The sequence below is a fragment of the Miscanthus floridulus genome, chromosome 13 (genome assembly GCF_019320115.1).
Source record: "Miscanthus floridulus cultivar M001 chromosome 13, ASM1932011v1, whole genome shotgun sequence".
Taxonomy (NCBI): Eukaryota; Viridiplantae; Streptophyta; class Magnoliopsida; order Poales; family Poaceae; genus Miscanthus; species Miscanthus floridulus.
The window spans coordinates 85,497,306-85,506,622 of NC_089592.1; the positions used below are offsets into that span (position 1 = coordinate 85,497,306).

The 9,317-nt window shown below is 42.5% G+C and overlaps 1 protein-coding gene and 1 pseudogene across 2 annotated transcripts; one reads left to right on the top strand and one right to left on the bottom strand.

Moving 5' to 3' along the window:
- The first annotated feature begins 2,059 nt into the window (after positions 1-2,059).
- On the top strand, positions 2,060-3,099 carry LOC136500793 (thylakoid lumenal 19 kDa protein, chloroplastic-like; annotated as a pseudogene).
- A 180-nt stretch (positions 3,100-3,279) lies between these two features.
- Positions 3,280-8,669, bottom strand: LOC136500792 (uncharacterized). 2 transcript variants are annotated; one of them, XM_066496224.1, is made up of 6 exons: positions 8,243-8,447; positions 5,702-5,949; positions 5,362-5,620; positions 4,357-4,536; positions 4,021-4,176; positions 3,280-3,937 (listed from the first exon to the last, which is right to left on the bottom strand). In XM_066496224.1, exons 1-6 carry the CDS (start codon positions 8,309-8,311, stop codon positions 3,767-3,769), a joined length of 1,083 nt encoding a protein of 360 aa, XP_066352321.1. In that variant the 5' UTR covers positions 8,312-8,447; the 3' UTR covers positions 3,280-3,766. The 2 variants fall into 2 exon arrangements, with proteins under 2 accessions (XP_066352321.1, XP_066352322.1); XM_066496225.1 differs by lacking the exon at positions 5,702-5,949 and having other exon boundaries at positions 8,243-8,669.
- Between the last annotated feature and the right edge of the window lie 648 nt (positions 8,670-9,317).

Here is a 9,317-nt window from a genome sequence, read left to right on the forward strand (position 1 = left end):
TGCCAGTTAAGGGTGGTTCCGATGAATTTTCGGATTAAAATTTTAGGCTTAGCATGGATGCTCATTTTTTTGTGCATTTGGCGATGATGAAATGATGCTATTCACTCAGGCCATTTTCGTTTGATCCCAAAACCAAAAGGATTGGGAGGAAATGAGAGGGATAAAATCCCTCACAAGTCAAATCCCCCTCAACCCCCTCTAATCCCCTTCAATCCCTTCTATTTTAAAAACAACCGAACAAGCCCTCAGTGGTATACAATGTGTATGTATAAAATCGTTACATCGGCTTGCGAAAACATCCTATCATCAGTCACCTTCAATCCCTTGTCAACAAAGCAAACCCTCTATAAGTTGTATGGGAATCGGTTGTATCAAACTAACACTAAAAAGAGTACAATACTTGAACTCTTCAAACACTCATTTTCCATTTCGCTCTACCCCCCTCTCATTTGAGCCTTTGAGGGCTCGAAGGCGTTGCGATTGTTTTCGTCTCTTCCCTTCACGATAGGATCATCAAAAAGTGCCATGCATCTAACTCATAGACCATCTTGGACTCCCAGTGGTCTTCTTCTTAAGACGAAACAAGCATAAGTATATGACATCTAACTTGTTACTCTCTCCTATATGACTTTTTTTTAGATACATAACTTTTGCTATGCACTTAGATATACACTACATATGTCTAGATGTATAGTAAAAGCAATGTATCTAGAAAAGCCAAAATATCTTATGATTTTTAGAACCGAGGGAGTTTTTAACATGGAGCCGAAGAGGATCGCCCGACTTTGACTCAACGACCTTGACCTACCTGGTTGGCCATGGCAAAGCTTATAGGAAAATAGATATGCAACATGAAATGCAAACATAGGGAGCCATATAATTTTGTTAGCACTTCAACGTTTCTTCAAGAAAAAGGTAAAAGTATAATTTACCTCCCTCAACTATCACGACTGTCTGATTTTCCTCCCTAAACTATAAAACCCTCAACTTTTGAAATCATCTGTTTTTACACATCAGGTGGTTTTAATGTTGGTTTTGCTGATGTGGTGCCACGTCAAAAGGGGGTGAATCGGACTAAGTTGAAAGTTTAGGGAGATAAATCGAACTAGAAATATTTAAAAACCCAAAATCATAAAATGATTTTTTAAAAAAAATAAATATATTTTTAAATGGAAAATAATGCAATTCAAAATCCTAAAATATGGTTCAATCTTAGAAAATATATTTTTCACGGTAACACAAATCTTGTAAAATTAAACCAGAATTTAGGATTTTTAATTACATTATTTTTACATGTAAAAACATTTAGATAATTTTTTAAAAAGTAAATTTATGATTTTTGATAATTTTTAAACTTAGTCTGATTTACCTCATGAACTTAGTCTAATTACCTCCTCTGATGTGACATCGTATCAGCAAAATCAAATTTAAAATAACCCAAGATAAAAAAATGTTTTAAAAGTTGGAGGGTAAAAAAACTGATATTGCAGTTAAGGAGAAAAATTAGACGACCATGATAGTTGGAGGTATTGAATTTTTTTCCATACTTCGTTTTGGAGGAATTGAAATCTACTTAATGGATTAGGCTATTTGGCTTAGAATTTGATATTCCATAACTTTTTCAAGCTTACAAATAAGCCTATCTCAAATCATAGGTAGGGAGATGAAAATAGATTCTATAGATCACTATGCTATAATTCTACGCTCCAACTTATAGCACACTCTTCAACTCACTTTTTCTACGATAGAAATACAATATATAAGTACGTCCCTTGTATATCTAACAATAAATATACAAATATATTCTATATACAACTACATTTGCTTAATTGATCTATGTATAAATTGTAATTATTAGAATAAATTCAATTCAAGGATCAAACGGGCCCTAAGAGAAGAACGCTAACATAAGGCTCTTCCTTTTCTCTCGGCCCAAACAAAGTAATGCCGCCGACATGCCCAGCTACAAATTGCGTCCAGTATTATAGTACGAACACAAGGATTCCACGCAAATACCCTTCTGCTGTTTGCGCTGGTGGCTCGCGAGCGCCAACGTGCCATGTCGACGTCGCTTTGGATAAGCCACGGGCCCATGCGATCTCTGCTATCCTCTCGCGCGTCGCCTCCAACACAAAGCACACGGAACACGACCCACCTCGCGGCCCCGCCCCGGCAGCGTGTCACGGACGGTCGACGGCGACCATGTTTCCCTCGCTCCTCTCGCGCGTGGCGTCCCCTCTCCTCACCACCGCCTCGTCGCAGCAGCAGGCGGCAACCCCTCCCCCGCAGGCGCTGAGGATCCCGCCGCCGCCGCAGTGGAACAAGCCCCCCGTCGCCACGACGCTGGTGGCGGCGGCCGCGGCGGGGCTCCTGCTGCTGTCCCCGGCGCCGGCGCCGTCCCGCGCCGACCCTGAGTTCACGGTGTACTACGGCACGGCGGCGAGCGCGGCGAACTACGGCGGGTACGGCGGGAACGCGAGCAAGAAGGACACGGCGGAGTACGTGTACGACGTCCCCGAGGGGTGGAAGGAGCGGTTGGTGTCCAAGGTGGAGAAGGGCACCAACGGCACGGACTCGGAGTTCTTCAACCCGCGGAAGCGGACGGAGAAGGAGTACCTGACGTTCCTGTCCGGGATCCGCGCGCTGGCGCCGCTCAGCGCCGTGCTCGACAACCTGGCGCTCTCCGACGTCGGGCTGCAGGACCAGATCGCGACCGCCGACGACGTGCGCTCCGCCCAGCGCGCCGACGGCGCCGGGCAGGTGTACTACGAGTACGAGGTGGCGGGCGCCGGCGCGCACAGCCTCATCTCCGTGACGTGCGCGCGGAACAAGCTGTACGCGCACTTCGTCACCGCGCCCAACGCCGAGTGGAGCCGCGACGAGGCCATGCTCCGCCGCCTGCACGAGTCCTTCAAGACCATCCAGCCCGGCGCCCCGCCGCCGGCCACCGAGACCTAGCTCTTATCTGAGCAGACGGAGATCGAGCGAGCAGGCAGGCTACTCAGCAGAACAATGCGATTCGTTGTGCACTGTAGTTGCTAGTAGTAAAGATCATCAGTTTTGTATAGGCTGGAGAAGTAACCGCACATGCTTCCTTCATTTGATTCTGTCTCTGTATTATTACTCTGCTTTCTTCCTCTGTCACGGAGCTTCCTTGCCAATGGATCCATCCATCCATGCATGACCGGCACACTAACAGCTGAACTGCACTGTTAGCCTAAATGTCCATTTAGCCAATTTAAACACCCTTTAAAATGTCAGGCAATGGCAGAAATCAAGAAAGTGATAGTACATTTCATTTAGCAGTTCAGTACACCGAAGGACTCAATTCGCTTCATTTAGCAACAAGATACTTCCAAGAGCATTTGCTATTTCCAAGGGCCAACATGTGCATGCAAGGAGTATGAGCAGTTGAGCACTTGTTGCGCTAGTCCGGACGGGCTATCATTTTCAAGTGTAAACTTTGTTGTATATTAATGAATGATGAGTCCAGACAGCTTTACAAGTTCTTGCATTGGATATCTGATACCCCAAAGGTATTGTTTCTCATCGTTATTCTGCAGTTCTGAAGTCCATATCTATGAGACTGACCTGGATCAAGCATCTCTACTCTGCTTCCTAACTATTTCTCTCAGTGACCCAAACTTATTCGCTCATGATATAAAAAAATTTGCCTACTAACTCTGTTAGCTGTAGAAGGGGGGTAACGAGGCGTCAAAAGGAAAACTCACTATAGCAATAGCACTATATACATCAGCTAGCGATGTCATCTCCTTGAGCCATTCAAAAAGCTCTCGAACCGTGTCCCCTTCAAAAAATTATTAACATCTGCCCAGTTATCGATATGATCACACAATTGTTTAGTGTGGATTTTCACATGTCGACTGGACAGCTTCCTCTTTGGCACTCTTAGAAAATCTAGGACATCCATGAGCATCTGAAGACAGAAATAACACGCTGTTGAGGAGAATGAAGATTGTTTTAGCCTCAACAGAACCATATGAAGCAACAGCGACTCACCGTGCGATTGCTGACAACATCCTCATAGTACAGAACAACATGCCTGGTGTTCTTGAAATTCACCAAGGCATCAGATGCCAACTTATCAGACCGTTTTAGTTCAGTAATCAATGTTTTTTTGTCAATGGTTGGCTTATATTGAGCAAGAATTTCAGCCTGCACAAAGGGGAAAAAAGGATCAACAGGATTCTCTTTTACTCAACACACATCTGCACCATTTTTTAGCAGATAAAGAACTTGTAATCATATATGTTCGATATATTCATGATACCAAAACATGCATGCTTGAATAAAATCTGACTCTTAGTTCAGGCAACATAAGGGAAAGATGTGCACCTCATGTTTGGAGTGCACGTGAGCTTTATGAGTTCCATTCAGCTGTTTCATGGCACTATCATGAGCATTTGCTAATATAGAGACATAACGCCGGAGAAGATTTCTTCTTAGTAGAAAAATTGCAGAAACACCCCTTCGGTTGAAGTATTCAACTATCTCTTGATGGTGCTTCATTAGACCCTATAATGTTCACTAGAATAAGCATATCACTAGATAAAACAAATCAAGGAAGCTGAATATATCTTTGGAAATTTGCCACACAAACAATTGTGACACAAAGAATAGTTCTATGTGCAAATCATGAAATCAAAGGACAAACTCAATAGATCTTCTGAAGTAAGCATATATACCAAGAATCATCTTAGATAATGAGTCCTTCAACCTGATCAATAATTCTGTGGCAAAAGTTTCTATAGAATGCAAAAGGTCATATCTATCAGTAGCCATTGTCTAGAATAAACACCTTCAGCACATCATTCATCTATGTAAAGTTCAAGCAAGAAGGTTTTTTTCAAACAGGGGGAAAAAGATCATGATGGAGAGATATGATAAAATCCTTAGTTATTTAGTTTTTCTTCGCTCCTTATAGTATTTTGACAGTTTGTTTAACACTTGTAGGCGAGCAATTTTCCATGTGAATAAAATTGGCAATCTTGATGGAGGCAGTGCATCAAAACTTGATACGGTCTTATTTCCTTGGTTTTCAGATAGTCCATAAGTAATCAAACTAATTTCCACTTAAGGAAACACACAAGTATGATATAAGAAAAGGAACTAGGTTGGAATTGCAAGATAATCATGGTATGTCCAGATTAAGTTTCAAAAGGGGAAAAGGTTAGTAAGTAGCAATTTGTTCCACAATATAAAACTCCTCCAAGAATGGTATAAATTTCTACATTGGATATCCATTTAGAGTATAAATTATCAAGATGAAAAATGTTCTGTGAAATTATCACATGAGCAAGTTTTTGCTCCACCTACAAGTATGATGAATATAAGGATTACCTGATTGAGCATCCATTTCAGCCCCACGGCAGCCGTACATTCATTCTTAGCAGCACTGCTATACCAATCCAAATTGTACAATTTGTCCAGTGTTTTCGTGATCGCGGTGATATTACTGCGTCTATCTTTGACAGAAAAGATCTCTCCATTGGAGCTAATATTAGGATGGCTATTCAACAATGTCTCAACCCATCCACTCCCTGACCTCTGCATTGACAAGATAGCAAAGAACCTAACCCCAGTGCACGCACATTCTTTCCTAACAGACAAAGAACACACAAGTCAGCCACTAACCTGAAAAAAAAAACAAAAATCAGATGACCCAGTATATCTTCATTACCTATCATAAGTATTTGGCATCGGGTAGTGCAAGTAAGGGATTTCTGTATCTGGAATACTGGGGTCATGACAAGGTTTCTCCCTTTCCTTTTCTATCAGATTTGTCTGCATGAGCCCGAAAAGCATCCCGTTTTGCTCTAGAGACAACGAGAATATGTACACGCCGACTAGCATTATCAGGCCCAATATGGCTATCCATAACGCAAGTGGGTATCGCTTTGCTGGCTTTGTGTTTACAACTGCTGTATCCTGCAATTGAAAAAAGGTTGAGGGCACTGACATTTAATGAAAGGTCACATGAAGGGACAATGGATTATCATCTGGGGATTCCCTCACAGCAATCTCTCTATCCTTAATTCTTGACTACAAACCCAGCGTCCCAGCCTTATCATTAAACCACACAATAATCAATTAATAGCTTTTAGATTAAACCAAAAGACATGATCCCTGGATAACTAATACATGCACCGCAATCCACGCCCGTGGAAAATGGAAAAGATACAACAACATTGTTGAGAGCACCAGACTCTCAGTCTATTCTAAAAAGGGAAAATGGCACCCAACCCCTGCATCAGTCTAACACTTGCAACCTTTAAAAGTTCCCATACTGTGTGAATCGTAGTTATGCAGAGACCTAGATGCTTTTTTATTTGGTCCAGAGCCAAAAAAAACTTTGATTTTAAGTTTCTCAGGCTGTGTGAATCGTAGTTATGCAGAGGCCGGGAGCGATCTCAAGGTGGTTGTATCATCTTGATGTAATTGTTTTGTTATCAGTAAAAAGCTTCTTTATTATCAATAAAAACATGGTGTCACCGGCCCAATACTTCATGTTCAAATCCTACCAGGCTTTGCTCAGGTGTTCAAGAAATACAGTACATGCATCTGTCTGAGAATTAATTACAGTCAGTTGCATGAGTTAGTATGCATGTGTTAGCCAGACAAGGGAACGACAATTAGTAAAAGAACCTAAAGTGCTAGTGCTTCCCATAAAACGTGTCTATTTGTTGGGCCATTACCACCACCATGTACCACTGACTTTTGAACGATCGTAAATAGATTTTTACCTTTTCAGTTCATGTAGACAGACAGACTGCACATCTGCATCATATGCGCTAGCAAGTAATCAATGTATTGAAGTCAGACAAGATCAACCAATAAAGCTCTTTTCTATGCCTAATTATTTGTATTTCGCTTCATTTTATATTGGCACCACTTGTGATTAAAAAACTTTAAACCAGGACAATGGATAGCTTTTCAGGCAAGCATATAGGTGCGTCTGTCTGTCGTTCTAAAAGCACAGAACCATGTACTGCACATGGAGTAGTTCTTTACTGAAACTATTTTTCCGCACCTTTTAATTGGATTTATATAATATTGAAGTAATCTGGATTAAGAAAGGCTTCTAGTTTTGCTAACACATTTAGTTTTCAATTGGTTACCCTGAACAATATATGCATGCGATAAACTGTAAACCAGTCAGTTAAAATGTCACATTAATTTTCTGCACCCTAGCTAGCTACAACTCATATTAACAATGCTCAATGTTTTTGATAGTTTTTGTAAAGTACGATTATATTTCCTATGCCACTTAATTGCACATCCATTTTTTTGTAGAAAAGCCACTGTTACCATGCCAAGATACAATTGGCAATAGCCGCAATAGCATGGCAGATTGGTGCAGTAAGAAATATTAATGTGTACATCTAATGGAAAACATAGGTGTTACAGTGTACACCCAGATTGTTTGGAGGTGTATTAGTGTATAAAATATTGACACTCCGAAGACCTCTAAGGAAATGCACTATCGCATATGTGGCAAGAATGATGCGACCTGATCGAATCCTAATTTTTCTCAGGTCTCAGTTGTTATTTCTGACGAGAATAAGTTTCCTGTTTTTCATGTTTGAAAGAGACTGTCACTATATTTCCAAGTTACAATATAAGGCATCGTAAATCATGTTTGTCCACACAGCCACACAGCAACGTGCATGTCATTATATATTTGTTTATACAAACAATGTGTGCATAATGAAAATACCTCACAGGTTAAACGAAGATTCTTGACTAATCACTAATCAGGCACGGGCAAAGCTGAACATAAAATAAGGTGGATGTTGAACCTTTCCCTACATCAACGTACCAGCCATGCGTGATTTACTCTTATTTCTCATTCTATAATGCCAGGGCCAACTTTGAGACCAATTGGTCCCTTTGTAAATTCAGGCAGAGAAACAAGCCGGAACATGGAAGTCTATGTGGACCATGGACATGGACAATCTAAAACGGCAGAGTAATTCTTGAGGGAACTCAACTATTATTCAACGAATCTATTCAAAGCAATTAGCAGGATGCTAGCGCGGGTGATATTGCCTGGTGCTACAAGCTAGTTATCAGGGAAACTGCAAAAATGCCGAAACAGAGTCAGAGGCCAGGGGCATAATAAATAATTACTCCCCCAAATCCCCAATCAGTAATCTCCTAATCACAAACAGTAACGGAGAAACAGTATATTGGCAGGGGACAGAGATACCGTTCGCCTGACCTTAGTGGAGACGCCGAGATCCTCCGCCGCCACCGCCGCCCTGTCCCGCTCTCTCCTGGCCTCCTCCATCGGAGAATACCATCAGCAATCAGTCCACCCCGGGCTCCAAATCCACCAACACGCCAGCAATCCTTCGAGCCAATAACCCGAGCGCCGGGCGCAGGACGACGACTCCCCTCTCCTCTCCCTCCCTCCGAGACGCGAGACGGGCGAAAATGGAGGGGGAACGGGCGAGGCGGCTCGGCGATGGGGTGGGTAGCCAAAGTCAAGGGCCCGGGGAGGCAGGCAAGCGGCTCGCCGCGGGAATGTAGCATCGGTCGGGGCAGGGGGAGGAGGGAGAGAACGCTGGAGCGGGAGTGGAGGAAAACGGGGTAGGGAGGGAGAGGGAGGCCACCTACTCCGCTCGTGTGTTGGGGATCGGCCGGGGAAGCTAGCTGGTGGACGGTCTGGGGGACTTGGTCCGTTCCGTTGGTGTTTGTCCTTTCGCGGCGCCGCATGCAAGCAGGAGGGATGAAAATGAAGAGAGAGAGAGAGAGAGAGAGAGAGAGAGAGTAGATTCCGCTAGCGTCTCTAAACTTATCCCATATTTCCAAGAAGGCATATAAACTTTGAATTTAAAAACCTGAATTTCAGGCCTATAAGCTTAATAAATACTCCCTCCATTCCGTTTTATCTGACGCCAACACGAGTATTCCAGATACCAAGAACTACTTAATCCAGCTCCTGTGACAGAACCGCCCAATTTATACAAGATCAAGTACGGTTGTCCCCGCTAACACGTTGACACACCCATACTTTCACTCATATAAACCCGGTAGTCCGCCGAGTGTCCCGAAAGACCTCGGTAAATCAACATCACAACCAAGATCGCGTGATTAAGCAAATACACATCACATACATCAGGTTGCAGCGGAAATAATATTACAAAGGGGTTAACAAATAATAGTACAAGTTTGGGTTTCAAAACCGCTTAGTGAAAACAACATAGCTTTCAAATGATTATATTAATATAAGTTTCAAATATATTGCTAGCATAATGACATCATCCGACAAAAGCATATAGATGAGAAGTAAG